This window comes from Drosophila subpulchrella, chromosome 3L (genome assembly GCF_014743375.2).
Source record: "Drosophila subpulchrella strain 33 F10 #4 breed RU33 chromosome 3L, RU_Dsub_v1.1 Primary Assembly, whole genome shotgun sequence".
NCBI classification, from domain to species: Eukaryota; Metazoa; Arthropoda; class Insecta; order Diptera; family Drosophilidae; genus Drosophila; species Drosophila subpulchrella.
The window spans coordinates 15,095,732-15,115,645 of record NC_050612.1 but is presented as its reverse complement, the minus strand read 5'-3'; the positions used below and the strand labels follow the sequence as shown (position 1 = coordinate 15,115,645).

The window sequence follows — 19,914 nt, the reverse complement described above, 5'->3', positions numbered from 1 at the left end:
ATAGAAATTCAAATACCCAGTCTCGAGCTCCGTTTTCAACTGTCGCAAGCAGTAGTAATAACGTTATTAATGTTATTGTTATAATAATAATTCGAAATCCGTAACTTTTGCCATTTTATTAATGGGTCGAACGTGTACGAGAGGTTGTTTTTTCAGTTTCTTCATGATGTTTTTTGTCATTTTGTTTTTGTTGTATACCATTTGGTATCATTACATTAACCGAATGTAGGCCTGTGGGCTGTCGTAATAGGAAAACACACAAAGATACACACACGCAGCCAGTGCGATGATATTTACCCGCGTTTCTATTTAGACAATAATTTTAAGTTTTAAAACGCTAGGGGGCCAAATATTTGATCAACCCGATGGCAAACTAGAGACATAGACTCAAGGCAAATAGCTGGCGGAGATGGAGATACGGATTCGGAGACCGGGGACCGGAGATCGGAGATCGAGGGAGGTCGTCGTCTCTGTGCCATTTACAATATTTACCCGAGTGTTTTAACTTATTATTTATTTGCATCTCATATTTATTTTAACGCTTTCAATTGCGCCCCGCTTTGAGTGTTTTTATTTAGTTAAGTCGCTTTGTTTTGGTGCCAATGGAAACTTTTTTAATTCAGTCGCAAGTTGGAGTTAATTATGGTGATGCGATGGGGGATATTAGAGGTGATGGCGTGAGTTGTATATCTTTTGATATACGCAAAATCTATCTACCATTTATAACACCTGTAATATTATTTATTTTTATTGTCTTACCTACTATAACGAGCTCTTCTTTGACAAAAATTTACAATGTTATTTAGAGGAAACCATCGCCATGTAGATTGCTTTGTTATTCGCCCATCCAATGGCCAATAAATCGAGCTCATAATTTTTCATTGCCATTGCTCCTTCTTCATCTCTCTCAATCGAATTGGGAAAACATAATAAATTAAATATAAGTAGTGCCTCAAGTACAAGTAAGTCGTTAAGAAATTGCAAATAAAATTTAATGCACCCGAAAATGATGCGAAAACTATTTGAGGAATTCGCTGCGAGTGGATGTGTGTGCCCCTGCGTATGCGTAATTTATTTCATAAGCGCATAAATATAAATTCAACGCGAAAAACTAAATGCAATAAAAATGCGAAACGGCCAAAATACATATTTAAAATAACAAACCAATTGCGCACAAGTAATAATTTATCAAATATATGTATCTAGAAAGAAATCGAAAATGGGGAAGCAGACCCGAAATTTATTGGGCCACGTATATATTCTGCTTGTACTTTGGCCAAAAGGTAACGAAGCTGGTCTAGAAAAGTTCTGCGGACCCAGAACACCGCTGCAGATACAACTGCACCGATAAAAAATGGGCTCAAGATCTTTTTGATATTCAAAGGATAAAAGATAAAGGATATTTACAAAATAAACAAAAAGTATGTTGTATTCATTCTAAAAATATTGTTGCATTCTTTTAGTCACCTTTGTAAGTTAATTGAACCTGTCATGATTTATGAATTGAGTTCCAATACTAAAATCATAAATTCGTTACATTTTACTTTTATATTCAATACTCTGCAAAATAGTTAAACAAATCCAAACACCACTTATTTCTTTCCGTGTACAGATACGACTGCAGCCGCAGATACAGATACATTTGAAAACTTTTATCCACAAAACAAATCGCACAAAATCGAAACGTGCGGACCAACCTCACCGCTGCCTCCGCTCCATCTTAGCCCCCTTTAAGTCCACCTATTTGGACCCCGACCCCTCTTTTTTCCACAGCCATGTCCTGCGTTTCTTGGCTGCCAACTGCGGATGGCGTATGGATAATAATTTCTGAATTCCTGCTCATTTTGATTGCCCCTAATAACTGAGTAGAGTTGCCGCCTCTGCTCTCCATTCCGCCGGCTTTTCTTCTTGGGGTCCCGGGTCCCGGCCAATTTGTTTTGAGTGTGCGTGTCTCTGTCTCTAAGATACCCAACTCTAAGATCCCGACTCGTTCTGGCTCTGCGTTATTATTGTTACAAATATTTTATTCCAATGCCATATATTTTATTCCACCCCTCGCTCCGCGCGCTTCTCGCATCGGTTCTTTTATTTTATTGCATTGTTTATGCAGCCCAAAGTAAATTATGTTTTCTGTTTTTGCAGTCGCCGAGGCATCGAAGTTGAAGTCGAAGTTGGTAGTGCAACTGAAGAAAGACGAGGCACTTGGCCTGGAAAGGGGTTTTTGCACTGGGGGTAAAACATAGCCAAACATGTCAGGTTAGGGTAGGAGGGGTTACAAATTGAGTATATCTATTGGAACCAATTTAGTTTTAAAATAAATACCATAAATATTGTTTATGTAATTACAAACGGTTCATTTAAATAACGACCTTTTAGAAACTAAACAAATATTTAGAGATTTATATTTTTTATAATATTTAATTTATACTTTGCATTGCCGCCGTTTTGCCAACATACACAGTATAATAAATTTGTTTTTTCTCAGTGTCCTACTGCAGGGTATTCCTACTTCGTCCTTGGCCAGCTGCTCGCTCCTCCTGGCTTCTCAATATTTTTTGTTTGTTCGCTGTCATTTCAAAAGTTATTATGCCAGTTGCTGCGGCTGTTTTCTGTTTTCTGTGTTCAGTTTTCAGTTTTCTGTTGATTGTGGCCACCGGTACAGTTGGCCGAGTTATTGTTGCACCCCCTTGGCCCCCGGCCCTGGCTCTTAATGTGTGTGTGTGTGCTTCTGTGTGTGCCACATTTTGAACAATTGCTTTGCATATTTTATTGCTAAATAATAAATGCCTATTAAGTTAATTGGCAAATTAGGCAACAAACACAGCGCAGAGGCGACTGCAATTGCAGCCCAGTGCGGCGGGCTCTACATTTTAATTGAGTGAGCCCTGAGCAGGAGAAAACAGTCCGTCAGCGAAATGGCACTGGAAAAAGGGAGAAAGCACAGACGAGGACAGAGGGCAGGAGCAGAAAAAATGATTGTCCATTTGTTGCAAGCCTTAAACTTTAATGAGGCGCCCATTACGCGCCATTTGCATATGGGCAACTGCGAAAAGTTTAGGAACAAAATCGATCGAATTGCACCCACTCGCGAAACGGGGAAATGGGCTTCCCCTTAACCATACTTCAATATTTCAATATTTCAATGCCTTTCGCCTTTTGGCCCATTCTTTTGGGAATGACGAGGCGGAAAGCGCGTGTCTGCCGGTGCCAAACAAGCAAACACAATTAAATGTTATGCAGATGCAATCTAAAATGTCATTATATCAAATTCATTAATCCCACCCCCACCCTCGCTCTTCTTCTCCTTGGCTGCCAACAACAAATGCCCCACAGCACACGGCTCACAGATGCAGATATATAGATATATGTGCTCGCAGATACAGATACTTAGGCCGGGCCCAAAGGCAGCGCCCCAGCAACATTGCAACTGCAACTGCAACACCGTCATCTGTCCCTGCACTCGATTTTTTATCTTACACAGAGGGAAATAACTAGGTTTTTTTTTTTTCATTATATTTTAAAAAATGTATTATTTTTGTCTTTACCAGATCTAATTTCTGTTACCTTTTCAAAATGCAAGTTTAAAAGATAATAAAATCACAATGTTCTTTTATAGTTTAGGTCTGAAAATAAAGGATAAAGGATTATTTATTCGTAGGAATATTTTCTTACAAAGCTGGCAATCTTTCAATCATAAAAATGTCTTTCAATGATGCGTTTCTTTATTTACATCTTCAAAGTATATATTTTTTTTTTATCTATCACTTAGGTTACCTATTTTATATAAGTACCATTCCTTTGCTAACCAATAAGGGCGACATTAATTTTCTGCGTGCACTTCTTCTCCTGCTAAGCTCTGCACACAGCGAGCCCCGTGCTCATATGGTTTTTTAATAATTATTATTTTTTGCATAGAGAACTGAAGAGTGGCGAAGGAATGGGGCGAGCTAGCGATTAAAATCGCTGCATGCACCGCTCGTGAATATTTTAACGTCAGTCAATCAAATGGCTTAAAAATGCTTTGTCATAGCTCCAAACCCCTTGGATACTTCAGTTCGGAGCAAAGGGGCAGAGATTCAGATACAGATATGGATGGCTATATATATATATACGTGCAGGGATAGGGATGGGTTGTGTGTGGGACTGAGCACACACACTTCGCATTTCGCATGTGCATGTAAATCGTCTTTGATTCGATTTCGTTTGATTTGATTAATCGTGCGACGTCACTGCCGTCTGATAATAATGAGATAGCAGCGGCGACTTGCACGCAATTAAGCCAAATTGCAGTCAGCCGCCGAAGATGAAGAAATATATATTTAAAATGCAGCCACGATTGCTAACTTGCCGGCCAGGGTTCAATGCCCAACTTAAGTTTACAGCGCTTAAAATTATTGTTTATATTAATATAAATGGTTGTGGCAAGCTCACACACACACAAATACACTGGCAGACAGACGATGTGTGTGGGGAGGAGATATAAGAATAATAATAAAAAAAAAAATCATTCCATTCATCGTCATAAACTTCAATTTTCGAAAATCATTTCCTTAGCAGCTGCGCATTAAAAAAATACAGAAAGCAGAAAAATAAAGAACGGCAACAATAAAAATGAATAAAATGAATTAAGGCTCCACACAGTGGGCATGATTTGCAATACCTTCCCCAGAAATCGAGATATTGTAAATCAGCCCCAGCCGCAGCCCCATGTGTGTAGCCCCTTCACCTTCCCAAAGTCATTTGTCAGTTGGACAATCGCAAGCTGCTGATTGATGCCTGATGTCCAAGCAAAGCACAAGTTAGGCAAATATGTCAGTGCTGCGAGTTCGGGAATGGGGGCAAATAAATGTTGTCACTATTGGACACTCACTGGGAAATTGGAGAGTCAGGTGTGGGGCACTTGGGGGAAATTTTCCATCGGCTTTCCCTCACTTTCGGGTAAGGAAATATATTTTTGTTAAGAGCAACTTTTAAGTGTATTTTAATATTTGATCTTTACATGAAAATATTTTTTTTACTAAAAACTTTTCTAAAGATTTATTTATTCTATTTTAGTTTCATTAGGAATAGACACATTATTTATATAAATTTGTTAGAAATATTTGAAGCTTATACTTAAAATAATACATATATTGTATATCAACCTACAATTTTTTTTTTAAATAATACATATACTTGTATAGTATATCAACCTACAAATTTTGTATGTTTTAATTTCATCATTTTTGATTTCAAATATTTGGTTTTATAAAAAATCTTCAGAAAGTTTTGCGAGTGTGTACTCCAGGTACGGAATACACCCCATAACTTATTATTATATTTACATCCATTTTGCCCCGCTTAACCCCACTGTGCCCAGCTTGCTCAGTTTTTGCCCTTTGCACATCGTTAAGGAATATTATAAATTACTACAGCAACAGCAACAACAACAGCAACCGCAACATCGGCGGCAGAAGCAACAACAACAACAACAACAATGCCACGAACAAGAACAACAGCAACCAAGTCGAGTTTCTTGAAATATTTATTTTATATTACGCTTCTCGTTTTATTTTTATTTCCCCTTTTCTCCAGTCACTTTGCTTGCCTGAAAGGAGGGGCGCGGTCTAAATTAAAGAATATTTCTTTGGCAGCGTCTTTCCATTTTTTGTATTTTATTCACATCTCTTTTTGTTGTTATTTCTTATTTTATTTATTATATGTATTTGCCGGGTTGCTGCAGCCCCGTCTTCATTTAAAGTGCGGTTTCTTGTCTCTCTCCATATATATTCATTATTATGGCCGCGACGGCGACGCTGCTACACATAACTTCAACTTTGTATCCGTATCTCGGTATCTCTTTCTGTATCTTTGTATCTTCGCGGCGGCCAGTGTGTGTGCGCCCGTGTATTTAAGGAAAAAGAATGATGCAAAGACGATAAAATATAATTTCGGCTTTATATTTTATTTTAATGATGAAAAATGTTGAAACTTTATTACGAACTCATAAAAAATTTAAACGTAGGTACACACGCACACAGAGAGAGAAATAAAAGCGGGAAATGCGAGGGGGGCGGGGCCATAACTTCTTCTCGGTTTCTTCGGCTTCGCTGCCCTCATAAATAACAAACCCAAATGCGCTGCGAACAATGTTAAATGTTATAAAAATCCAAAACGTATTTACTTTTATTGCACCATGCAGCCGTGGAGTTTTGGATTTTGTGGCAGAGCATAAAGTATCTTCGAGATACGGCAATAATTAAAGAAAGCGCACAAGGTGTGAAAATACATGTCATAAGATACAAATGTGTCTAATTGAATGAAAGCGACGTAGCGAGCTATTTGCTCCAAACACGCAGCCGCAGCTTACTACCCTTAACCCCCCTGTTGCTGACTTAACCCCCGCATGCCCATGCCCCACCCCCTGCTGTTAGTAGAGCGTGCGAATGAATGTGAATCGCATTGTGCGAGTGTGAATGTGGATGTGAATGAAGCGTGCGGCCAACGCATCAAAGTCAAAGTCGACGGCGCTGCGAATTTTGATTTCCTCGTTTTCGGTGGATTCCCATTGAAAACCGGGTCCATCAGTTGGTTCATGTATTTAAAGAGATTTTTCGAAAAACAAACATATAAAATCCAAATAAGCAACTTTAAAATTTCTTGAAAAGTATTTTTAATATATTTTACAAAGGCTCTACTTTAAGTTCCTTCATCAAGTATTTCACAATTTAAATTTGAATTCAATTTGTCATAAGACAAGCTTAGTGTTTAAATCGCATTCATCCATTTGAAAAGTTGAACCTAACTGATTTAACCTTTTCAAAGACTTATCAACAATAAATTTAAAAAAAAAAATAATTTCAATAATTTTTATTACCTTTTTTTTTAATATTACCCCGAATTGCGTATCAGTTTTGGCAGTAAAATATAATTTATAACTTCTTGTTCGATTAAAACGTTTAGCCTAGATTAATTGATTTTCTCCTAGTCACTTTTTTGAGTCGCACTAAAATCTTATCAGGAAATATTTTAGAAGAATATTTTCGAAACTTTTTATTACTCTTTGTAGTATTACTTCAGCCATAAGTGCTATCAACAAACAATATTTTATGGCTGTTGGTCAATTTTAACATTTACCAATGATTAATTGATATTTTCTCAAGTCATTTTGATAAAAGCCCCTTATCAATTTTATGACACTAAGGCATTTGCTTTTATGATCATATACATTTATATAATTCAGCAGATAAAAGGTTATAAAATAAAGTTATTTTATAAAACGCAGATATCACCTAAATAAATCAGAGAAAATATATTAAGAGGGTTGTCGAATAAGCTTAAAGTATTTTTGTAAGTGTCTATGAAAAAATTAAAAAGTAACATTGTCATTTGTCATAAATCAATAGGACTTTACCACTTAAAATATATTGCTGCTTACTTCTAGTAATTTCCCTAGGACGCAAGTATAAAAAGGGCTTTGAGGGAGTGTATCGTGGAATCGGTTCCCCGTTTTTGGCCTTTCTCAGCCGTCCCGCTGCTGTGTGTGAGCTTTCGAGTTGCGGCAGGTTATGGCCCGCCACAAGCACACTTTGGCACACACAACGTCACTCATTCAGCCGCAGATACAAAACAGCAGACACAATGGCCGAAAGCGAGGTGCGACGCGTCGTCAACAGCTGTTTGAGTTTGGTGATGACGGCGATGAGGATGACGATGACGATGACGAGGGCGACCGCAAGTATCTGAAAGGTTGAGTACCTCCGTACCTCGGTATCTCGGTATCCGAGTATCTTTCAGTCGCTTTAAGTGGGCTAATCGCCAAAGCCAACACCTGAACACCTCCCCCGGCTTTCCCGTTTCACCGTTCCCAATCAATCAGCCCGTGCACTTCAGCCAACTTCTTGGGTTACCCAATCCCTAGCTAACACTATCTTATCGATGCACTGCCGGAATGACGGGTCAAAATTTGAAATTCAATCGATTTCTGATGACAATCACGTGCGTGCTCCATAAATAAATAAAAAAAAGAAAAGAAAAGCCAGCCAGCCGCGCAATTATTGTAAATAAATAAATGCAATTATAAAAATTGCCGCTGCAGCCGTTGACTCGGTCGTCTTTTAATAAATTACAAAACAAAAGCAAACAACACAAAAATAAATGTAAAAAAATATGTATCTCCCTCTGTCCGCTCGACTGCATTTTTAATTAATTTATTTTCGTTCGATATAAATTGCGAGGGGGCAGAGGGGAGAGAGAGGCGGTCTTGCACAAAGACAAAAGCCAAGACAAACTTGTATCTTTCAGATACACATGATATTTCGCCTCCTTCAACGGCAACTGCTGATGGAGCCGATCTTTGTTGTCGGCCCGGCGGACTGCCATTTATTTATTTATTTAATACTTTTTTGTATTGCCTGGCTGTGCGTTTGATTAATCGGCCGCTCATTGTAAATATTTGTCTTTAGTTTGTTGCCAGGGACCTGGAGCTTATCCTCCTTCTCCTCAGACGACTCGTCCCCTTTGAAACTCCTCTCGAGATTTGTTCTTTTCATTTACTAAAAAGAGTTGGGTGCGGCCCGCTGCTTTTTGCACATACTATGCATATTTAAAATGCAAAAAGGAAAAATGGCAACGGGATTAAGACATTCACACCCGGGCGGGATCTAATCCGGGCTCATCAATAATTGATTGAGAGCCTGCATTTCCATTATGGCTTATAGGAAGTGGGGGAGCGAGGTGCCCGATGCCCCACATCAATTAGAGGCGATCTCCAGCTCTCGCTAATTCGATGGTTGCTCCATCATTCATGCACTTACAACTCCCTAACTTAACGCTTATTTCCCTCCTTTGCATACAAGTCCTTTTCGATGATTCACAGTGTTAGCACACGGAAAAAAATATCATAATATCATGTCATTTATTAAGATCGAAAATAATAACAAATTGTATATGTACTCAAAACTCTACATATTTTTTTATATATGATTTAAGTTCCAAATATTTTAATATTTAAGTGACTTGCAAAACTAATTTCATAATTTGAATATAATTTTGAGAGATTTTAAGCTGCAATATAATTTCAATAAATCATGACTGCTTTTTGTTTTATTTTTATAGTAGTCTTAAGTAGTCGTAAATATAAAATATTTGTCCAGTAATTTTATGGCTCTCTATCGTAGCACTATATTTATTGATGTTATGGTCAAACCAACTGTTTTGAATGACTAACTACATTTTAGAAATGGTAATGACTAAAATATCTTCCATATAACTTATATACATTTTCCCCCGTGTAGCAGCTTCATTCCACTCGCTAATCCTGACCGCGCCTTCTTCCTTGCCACACTCCATCTCCACCGAGAATGTTTCTCAGAGGTGGCAGAGGTGCCGCTCCCTCGCAGCAACTTTGTTATATTTTATACGGTAATTTATAATAAGTTTTTTCACGCACCTTCTCGGCCCAATCCTCCCTGTTCCCCCTCCCCAGACCCACGCACTTCAAAGACCGAGAAAAGAGCCAGGAAATCGAGGAGCAGGAGTAAGACACTCAGCAGGCCACAACTTCTACCCTACCCCAGATGTATTTGGGTTTCAGCGCAGTCTGGGTCTGACTTACAACTAATGCAATATAATAAATTTATACAGGGTTACAAATAAATGTGGGCAGACCTCTGCGAGTCCCAGTGTAGCAGTGAGTGTGTGTGTGCGAGTTGAAAAATAAATAAATAAATATTTTTAGAAGGATACATGAGATTGAAAAGGCGGCCGCTCCGCTCCTATTTCTCGTTTCCTGCTGTCGGTGTGTGTTGTTTTGCTTTATGATGATGCCTCAGAGGGGGGCATTTGGGGTTATTTATCAGCATAAATTATTTATGCCGCATTACGGGCATAAAAATAAATAAAATAAATGAAGCCGGCCAACTAAATCCGATTAGAAAATGCCTGCTACAAGGAGGCCCCTGCCACAAGATACTTCACAGCGCACAGTCCATAGATACAAATTTATTTTTATAGATTAATCAACGAATTACTTGTGCAGCTGTTGCCGCAATACCATTTCCCATTTTCATTTCCACATCGTATACGATTTATTTGGCTTAGCCATAAAAATGAAAATTTTCCGCCAAGTATTTGAAAATATAAACATTAAAATCGCTCTGTTATGGCCGCTTTTCGAATTTAATTAAATGTTTATGCCAAGCATTTAAACTAAATCGACCAGGGCCGAATTCAAATTCAAATTCAAATTCACATTCAAATCTGCTTTGCATCTTTACGAACATAGGATGCTGTAAAAACTACTTGGGGAGTACTTGAATGGCCCGCTTTTGTGTTGTTGTTGTATTCCGAATTCAGAATTCTCCATGTGGGGATCGCTTTGGTTTTTGGGATCGCTTCGTATCGGATCGGTGCGCATATATAAAATATGACTGAATAATATAAAACAGAAGGCGATACATCAAAGCGGATTATACAATTTATTTTTGCTTTTATTCCTCGGCTGGGGATTCGTTCTCTTTTGTGTTCTTTGGCTTTCGGGTTTGTTTGGCCGCGCTGAACTCATATATATTTCTTCATTTTTATTTTATTTATTTACTTTCCACGAAGATGTTGTATACAAAAGAAAATACAAAATGCTCGGGCATAGATGCAACAGATGCAGCTGGAGGTACGAGAAAAAAAAAGAGAACCGAACATGCTGGGCCACGTAATAAATTGTATTATTTATATTATTTTATATAATGCAACCCCCGACGTTAGCCGCGGGAATCGGAATCCGTGGCACACAGAGAAGTATCTTCGAGATACTGGCGTGCACAGCGGAAGCTGTGGGGTCGTCTGCTTCATCTTCATCGTCTGAAAGAGTGACGAGTGTAATGACTTTTGTCGATTGGGTTAAGTGGCTTGTTGGCTTCCTTCACTCCGAGATGCGAGATTCCTTTTTCGAGCTGTGTGCATCTTTTTCAATTTTTATGCACGCCACTCGCTCCCTTTTCCTGATTCTTCACCTTTTTGCCTGGGTTTTGTTCAAGTAGTTTGAATGTGGCACGTTTAGCATTTCCCCCTCCCTGCGGTAATTTGTCTGCATCGTTTTTTTCCGGCAGTTCGGCTGCAGTTTTTGCCGGCTGCTAAAAAAGGTAAGCGACACACGCTAATCATGAGTGTGAGATTCTCGCAGATTCTCTCCCTTTTTCTCTGGACACTCTCCTCTTTTCTCCCTGCGGTCTGGCCCTCATCTGCGGACTAATTGAGTGGGAAAGTGGCTAGGAAATCGAAAGGGAAAAGTCTGCGGGATGCGGAATTGATTACAATCAGTAGCCGCATGTATCTCAATTGTTCTAGGGAGTTGGAGAATTTCTAAACCTGTTTTATTTTCTAAAAATAATATCATTGATCTACACATTTTGTAATATTTTTTGAGTTTTAAATTTAGAAAACTTCTTTATTATGTAAAAAGAATTTACTTTTACATTCCAATGAAAAAGATATTTTGTTGGTTATAAATGTAAAACAATATTTTCCAAAATGATAAGTTGTAGTAAAATGTATTTTAATGGCTTTAAAATTTTTCCTCTTTGAGCTTAATAAAGGAAAATTACCTATAAATGACTCTTAGAACTATAAACTGTAGACAAAATCGTACTTCCCCTTTGGATGGGTTTCAATCGACTTATTGTGCCTAATAAAAACTTCCTCTGCGCCCACGCTCCGCAAAAAGTTCAGTGAACTGATCGAGAGGCTGGAGAGGAAACCAATAATAATATACAACCTCTAATGATGCACACTCGCACACACAATCTAAATGCGCTGGCAATAAAATATGAAAAACTGAAGAACAAAAAACGCGTAAAGGAGAAAAAATGATTTTTAACAAAGGCGAAGGCAGACAAATAAAAGTGCAATTAATCACCAGAAACCGAGGGCCCAGACGGCCAGAACCGAGAACTCAGAACTCAGAACTCAGAACTCAGAACTCAGAACTGAGATCTGAGACCCCTGGACCACGGCGACTGACACTTATCGGCTTTATCTGCTTATGTGAAGGGAGAAAAGGCGGAATAAATCGGAGATGCATCCACACAACCATATAAATATAAATGGAAAGGAATTATAAATATTAAAGAAGCTGGTGGAATCGTGGGGCCGAGGATGCTGCCTGTCAATATTTGATTTTTACATGGGAAAGAAAAATGGTTTTAATCTTGTGATCTTTTTGGCTTGCAGAAATTGTAAAAATGAAGTCAGATAAAGTGTTGTCAATAATAAATAATGTTAAATATTACATCATAACTTAGCCAAAACATCAGTATTTTTTAAGGGGAGATTTATAACATAAATTAAATATTAATCTGTTTTTTTCCGTGTGCCTATATGGCATTGCCTTGATGCGATCGCCGCGAAGCAACGAAAAATGCATCAATTTTTAATAATAAATGAAATGTGTGAATAAACGTTGGGAAATATATGATGGGCGATGGGATATGGGTGGCGGGGGCAGTGCGGAGAACAATCGGAAAGGCAAACAGCAGGAAAGCATAAACACGGCCGGCAACACTAATACCCAGGCAAACAAACAAAGATGCAGATACAGATGCCGCAGCGGATTCAGATGCAGATGCAGATGCATTTTCCAAAGAATTTCTAAGCACATAAAAAGCAAAGCAAACGGTCAGTTGGGAAAATATTTAAAAAAGCATAAAAACAAAATATTTATTGAAAAGAGACGCTAACGAGCCAACGCCGCGGCGATCAGATGGGGCAAACAAACGGCTTCAAAATTGAACACATGAGCAGGCTAATGCACATATAGCCGGGCTATTTGATTAATGCACTCGAAAGCGACAATAAACACGGAACATGGAACATGGCCAAGAACCGGGACCGCGGGAGAACAAGGAGTTTCTTTTGCAGTTTCTTTCCAGACAAACAAATATCGCATTCCGATTGATCTTCGACTTGCCAAGGAACGGGGACTCGAACTGGGACTCTGAATGGAACTCCATCTCCACCGCCAGAGATCTGGGTTCTGGAGTGAACGTCGTCGACGTCTATTGGATAAATAAATACAAATTTTTATTAAAGTGCGAATTCTGCGGTGAGCTCAGTGCTAATGCAGTCGAACTCGAACCGGTCGCTAGGTTTGCCCCCTGAAAGGAGCTAAACTGGCAAAAATATTGTATCGCCATACTGTATTCCAAGTTATTACCATAACAGATATTTTAACACAGAATATTTTAGTAAATAGATTTCTTTTATAAATTATTTTCACATTATTTTGGGAGGTAAGAAGATAAATTTGATAACTCCTCTTAAAAATAAAAATTAACTTATAACATCAATGACATATATAGGCTTAATATTATCAAAATCAACTGCTTCTAAAATAGTAACACTGTAATATTTATAACTAGCTTTTAAAAATGGTAACGACTTTCAGAGATCAAGGAGAGACCTTAAAATTATCAATCAAATATTCTTAGTATCTTAATCGTTCCGAATTTGGGTTTATCCATAATGGAAGCCATACACATTACCATTTGATTTGACCCCCATATTTTTCCTGTGCAGACCTCTTTCGCCGCTGCCCTAATTGAAGCACACTTAGCGAACCACAACAAGTGACAAAATGCTCCATAGATCGAAATCAACCGCAGGCCACAGGAATTTCAATCACCTCTTGGTCACCAAAGCGTTCCAGTGACTGCTCCCCGAGAACCGAAGAATCGGGGGATCTGACCTACGAAAGGGGAGTAGAATGTGGAGCAAATCTCCGCGGGGAGAAAGAGCGGGCAAAGAGAGAGCGAACAATGGGCGACGTGGAGCACGTGAATGCTGTCAATCATTCCATGGAGTGGACCCAATGGATGTTTGGAGGGGGGGTTCAAAATCGGTGGGACTGGAGCTCCGCATTCCGCGCTGTGACGTCACGACACGAGGCGAAATGCCGCCGGCAGAATTCTTCGCTGCCGAAGATTGAAGATCGCGAATCGTGAATCAAAACAAACCGAGGGAAAAGATCGGAGAGTGTAAGAGATAAGTAGTCTATGAGCAGGAGAGGCAAGCAGCGCTGCAGCTGCGCCGTTGCAGCGCGGCAGCAGCAGAAGAGAGTCTACCGCTCTCTTCGTAGAATTGCGATTGAAGAATTGAAGAGAAGAGACTTGTGCATGAGATAAGTCTCTTAACAAACTCAAGACATATTGTTTTTAACATTTTGAAAGACAAATATCATACTATAAATCGAAACTGCTAGTCTTAAGTGTGTATAAATATTTATCTTGAGTAATATACGAGTGTCTAAAACTTACTGCTAATCCTAAGACGCAATATATTTGTGTATTGAATTTTTGACACTACCATTTGCTCATCAGAGGGATGTTAGTTGGAAAAAAAAACAAAATTTGGAGTATTAAGCATTTGGTTTTTGATTGGCCTTTAAAAACTGTAAGATTTATTCGATGTTTTGCTTTATTAACACAAAGAGCACAAGGTGGTATGAGGATATAAAGATCTTATAGATTGGTATAATATATTGATTCTATTGTATCAAACTTCCAAGTCAGAAAATATCCAAAAGAATATAGTGTTGAATCTTTGTAAAATCAAATATGGTTTGTTTAATATAAAAATCCACTCACCCTTTCTTCCTCTCGGATCATCTCGGCGATACCGGGCTTGATCTCCATGTCATCGGCCAGCGACGATCCTCCGCTCGAGCCCACTCCGCCTGCACCGCCGCCCACGCCTCCTCCGCCCACTCCGGCGCCGTGGTGGTGCGGCGGTGGAGGCGGTAGGCGTGGCTCGGCAGGCGGTCCAGGTCCCAAACCACTCAGTTCCATGGCGGCGGCCATGGCAGCGGCTGGACCCAGGGGAAAGCGGGAGTCTCCAGCGGGCGATGGCGGATGCGGATGGTGGGTGGATCCCGAGGTCTGGGCGGGATGTGGGGCGGGTGGTGCATGGTGGTGTGTGTGTAGGGGCAGCGAGAGGGGAAGCTGGCCCTGCTGCTGCTGCTGCTGGGGACTCTGCGAGTGGGGTCGCGAGGATCGGGAGAGGGGTCCGGGCGTGGCGGCCGGCGAGGGCATGTCCAGGGCATGGATGGCGGTCTCCAGGCGTCTCGAGGCTCCCCCCGCCCCCGAACCACTGCTCAGTGGTGGCTTGGGTGGCGGAGTCATCAGCGAACAGTCCCGCTGCCGCTCCCTCTCCTTCTGTTCCAGCTCCATTCGCTCGGCGGCTATCAGGCTGCTCAGCGGACTGGGTGGTGCAGGTGGATTGAAGATCGTGTCCGCCGAGGGCCACCGCCGCTTCCTAACGTTCCTGCCCTGCTGGCGCTCCAGCGGCGAGAGTCTCAGCTCAGCGGGATCCCAGTCCGTGCGCAGCTTCTTCTCGGGCTGCATAAAGGCCAGAAGCTCCTCCGCCTCGCGTTCGCGCTCATTATCAGTCCTGGACGTGGAAGTGCCCCCCTCTTTGGGGGAGGAGGAGGGCATCCGTTCGGAGGAGGAGGCCGCCGCCGCCGCTGCCGTGGCCGCCTCCATGTGGGTCACATCCGCCAGGCCGCGCACTTTCAGCATCTCGGCTATCCTGAGCAGCGGGCCAATCTGATCCTGGCTCACATTGATCTCGCCGCGGTACATAAACTCCACAATGGCCTTCAGATCCGACCAGTTCACATCCCGCATGATCACAATGGGATGCTGGCAGGGTGTCTCGGCCAGCAGGGTTTGGAAGTAGGGCGAACAGGCCGAGAGGACCATCTTGTGGGCCTTCATGGAGCGACCGTCGCAGGCCAAGGTCACGTCCACGAAGCACTCGTTCTGGAGCAGCTGATCGAAGATGGTCGTGAGATTCGTCTGGTAGTTGTTCCATCGCAGGCAGAACTGCTGGGACGTGGAACTGGGCGAGGCCACCGAGGAGCTGCGTCCTTGGGGCGAACTCACCGGCGAGGAGCCTCCTCCTCCTCCTCCTCCGGCCGCGTGACCTTGACCCTCCTTGTCCTCGTCCTTTGACCCACCGCCCGTGGGTGAGGTGCGATCCTCGCTCTTCCTGCTCGGCTTCTCCTCCTGCTGGCTGGGCGAACTGCGGCTGCTCTTCGGCGAACCCGCTCCCGATCCCGAGCCCTTGCGCTGCCTCTGCGTCACTGCTCCCTGTTCGGGCGCCATTCCAACCTTCGTTTCCGCCTGCGCCGACGCCATTTTGTTTTGCTACAGCTGATCGCTGATCGTTGATCACCGTTACGATCGGTCGTTAAACGTTACGTTACGTCACGCGACGTTCGCTCTTCACATAGCGTTTTTTGAAAGTGTTTTGAATGAAAACCGCGACATTTACGACGCTTTTAACTGAGAGTGGGCATGTACATGTGAGTATCTGTGTGTGTGCTGTCTCTGTGTGTGTGTGTGTGGGTGTCAGTGTGTGTGTCTGTGTTACGTTTTCGTTACGTTACTACGCGCACTACGTGGTCATTTGGCAATTAGCCCGCCTTTCGTTCTTTCAATTCAGTTCTGTTCAGTTCGTTTCGTTTTTCGTCGTCGTGTTCAATGTGAGTGGTGCTTTCAGTTCCGTTGCAGTGTGATATGGCTCTATGTTGGCCAACAAACAGGGCCAAAAGTCTTCTCAGCACGAGCGTCTGAATTAGACTGAAATCGTTTTGCACATTTTGATACGGAAAAACTCAAAACAAACTTAACACACGACGACGACGAAGGCCCACGACGACGTGGCTGTGGATGTGGATGTGGCGTTGGCGATGGCTGTGGAAAACTGAGGGCCGCCGAGGGGCAGCGCCGATGTTGCAGGCAACAACTGCCACTGCCACTGCCGCCGCTTTGTAGTTGTTGCTCTCAGGCGGCGACTGAGTTCGCGACGAAGTTGCGAATAGTTCGCGAACTGCTCTGCCGGCGTTTCGTTGCGTTCCGTTTGCGAAAGGAAAATGCGATGCGGCTGAGAACTGAGAACTGGGAGCTGGGCACTGGGAACTGGGAACTGGGCACTGAGAACCGACGGCAGAGACAGAGACTTCGACTGAGGCAGAGTCGAACGGCAGTGGGAAAATGGCTGAAAACGGCGAGCTGTAGGCGCCAAAAAACGCCGGCTGACGGCACCGCATTCCTTTGCTCCTGCGCTGCGTTTTGGTTTGGCTCTCCTCGAACTCAAAATCGAAATCGGCAAACGACTCGTCCTTCGTCCTCGCCTCGTATCTCCCATATCCCATCTCGTATCTCGACATGCTCGAACTCGTCCTCGTTCTCGGCCTCTCGCCGTTGCAACCCCCAAATATATTTTGGCGCTTTGGCGCTACTGCACCACTACCATTGCGTGCAAAAGGATGCGTCGCAAGTGTGTGCGTGCGTGAGGAAACGGAAGTTGCCCCGAAAATGCAGCGAAGAGCGACGGCGATTGCCATTGCGATTGCGATTTTAAGTGCGAGTGCGGGCTTAGGCCTAATATTTTTCAGAGGCGCTGGGCAGGAGAGGGTGGAGCCAGGCCCGCCGACCAGTACCCCGGCCGAAATTTCGGGGGTCTTCAGAAAGTGGGAAAGCGGCGAAAATATGGTTGATATCGGCAAGGAGTTTGAGTAAGCAAGGATGTTATAGGGGAAGCTATATAAGAAATCGAAATAATTTCTATGTTTTAAGATTATAGTAAGGAATATTTATAGGAATATTTTTTAAAATTATACACAATTTAATTCAATATATAAATTTTTTTTAGTAAAAAATATTTTTTTATTAAAAAATATTGATAGTTATTAGGAAAAAAGTCCAGGAACAGTGATCACTCTTTCAAATTATAGCCCCTCTCTTTCTGTTCTTCTCCAATAGACACCCCCCCCCCTTTTTTTTTTCCTCCCCTCACGCATTTCTCCTCCGACTAGAAACAAAACTCGGCTGAAAGATGCTTCATTAATTAGTTCCGTTCGAGGGGTACCCCATCCTACCCCCTCCCACTAAACACCTCCTTCGGCCATAGCCCCCCCCTGAAAAACTCTCTTCGCTGTCGACGCCTCTGCCAACGTCGCTGCCGCTCGTGCATTGTAAACAAATGCTTAGGCGAAAACAAGATGTGCGGCGAATTTGGAAAGTCGAGTCGTGCTCTCTCTTTCGCGAGAGAGACGGCACTTAAGAGATGTTTCTCTTTCTTTCAGCCTTTGGCTGCACCTGCAGTTTTCCACTATTTTTCCTCGCTCTCTCTCTGGGGGGAGGGGGTTTTTTGGGGTGGCAGGGGGCCGAAGGGGCGGAGGGCGGGGCACTGGCGTTTGAGACTGGTCAGCCTCGATTTTCCGCCTCTGTGTGGGTGATTCCCCTATATGTGTTTACGACTATTCGTATTTTTTTATTGCCTTGCGCATTTATAATATGCAAAAACATAAAATAAAGAAATACAAATCCAGCGAAAATAAATAAATTCGCACAAGTGCGAGCGGGACGAAGCTATAGCGGTACAATCAAGGTGAGCGAGCGAGAGGGGTCGAGGAGGGGGGGTGTCCACCACAGCCAGTCATAAATTATGCATAATTTTTTTCGTGACTGGCAAATGGCGGCTGCTTTTTCAGTTCGGTTACATTATAATAAACATCGGCCATGAATCGAATCGCGAAAAAGGGGAAAAAATACGCGATCGTCAGGTATTCTCCTTCGATCGGTTTGCTCAGTATTCAGTATTCACCTGGCAACTCCGAATGCGATTTTAATGCCTTTTACTCACTCATTTCCGCCGTTTTAATGACGCTAAGTGATACTTTTGCTTATTAATGGCTAGCCCTCGAAATTGTTTTGTGGAATTGTGTCTTTGTACTGTTGTATCGCTATTATTTCAATGAATATGTGTCATTAACTAATTTATTATTCATATGGGTCTTTTTGTATTCGGTTGGGATAAGTTTTCTTAAATATAGAGGGTAATAAATCCAGTAATTTGATTGGAAAAAGCATTGGCACAGCATGTTACTTAAGTACCAGGTACAAAAATCTTACTTGTCTAATTTTAATAATAGCCCAAATAGATCTTTCTCTGAGTATATAACAGATACTTTGAGATACATCTAGATCTAAACAGTCTTTTTGATTTTACCAGGTCCGATTTTTGTGTTCACTGTGATACAATAAGAATATGATTAATAATAATCCAACTGGTAAATTGAACATTATTTAACAGCTGGATAAATGATATATTGTTTACCTATTATAATTGTGTAATATTTAAATCCATGTTTTGTTTATAATATAGATTTAAGAAACTTATATTATGTTTTTTCCCGACAATCACTTGAACAAGTTTATATTTCTGCTTTTTATTTTGTGTGTTGATTTTCAAAGCATTTATAATTTATGAATTTTCTTATATACGTGTTATCTTTGAACATCTTTATTATATTTGTTATTTCTGGTTAAATTTCCCATCCAACCATCCCAATTAGATCCCACTGTATTTGGCTTATAGCAACAAATGAATTGCAGCAAACAAAATTTGGATCAAACGCAGGAACACGAAAATGCATCACGCATTCTCTAAGTTGTTTGTTGTTGCTCGCCATCTAGTGAAAGGGGGGAGGCGAAAGGCGGGGAAAGCGGGCCCTGGGAAATGGAAAATGGGAAATGGCTGCTAGGCTCGCGACTGCAGAACACGTTTATACGAAAATTTATGTATTTAACTGGTGACGACGACGCTGACGAGCAAAACGATGACGCGGACGTGAAAGGACATCGCAGATGCGGTGGTTCGGAGGATAGGAAGAATCCACTGGCTGCGGATGTCCAAAAAAGCGACGAAAGCCTCTGCGAAAGGCCGAAAGTGGGTGGGCCGGGGTGTTTTTGGGGGCTTAAGGGGGTGTAGTGTGTAGTGAGAGTGTGTGTGTGTGCGGGGAAAGATGACAACATTTGAGCCAAACAGACAAAGTTGCGGAAGGGAGGGGCGGAGGTCGCCGTCTGACCCACACACATG

The 19,914-nt window shown here is 41.8% G+C and overlaps 1 protein-coding gene across 4 annotated transcripts in view; it reads right to left on the bottom strand.

Annotated features, from left to right (window-relative positions):
* The window catches only part of LOC119553012 (protein bric-a-brac 1), a 67,588-nt gene extending 50,472 nt beyond the window's left edge, over window positions 1–17,116 (bottom strand). For 2 of the 4 annotated variants that reach the window (XM_037863056.1, XM_037863055.1), the window contains exon 1: window positions 14,616–17,113. In XM_037863056.1, coding sequence (XP_037718984.1) covers window positions 14,616–16,166 — 1,551 coding nt within the window. In that variant the 5' untranslated portion in view covers window positions 16,167–17,113. Of the gene's footprint in view, window positions 1–14,615 lie in introns of all 4 variants that reach the window. The other 2 variants (XM_037863057.1, XM_037863053.1) reach the window with 2 other exon arrangements.
* Between the last annotated feature and the right edge of the window lie 2,798 nt (window positions 17,117–19,914).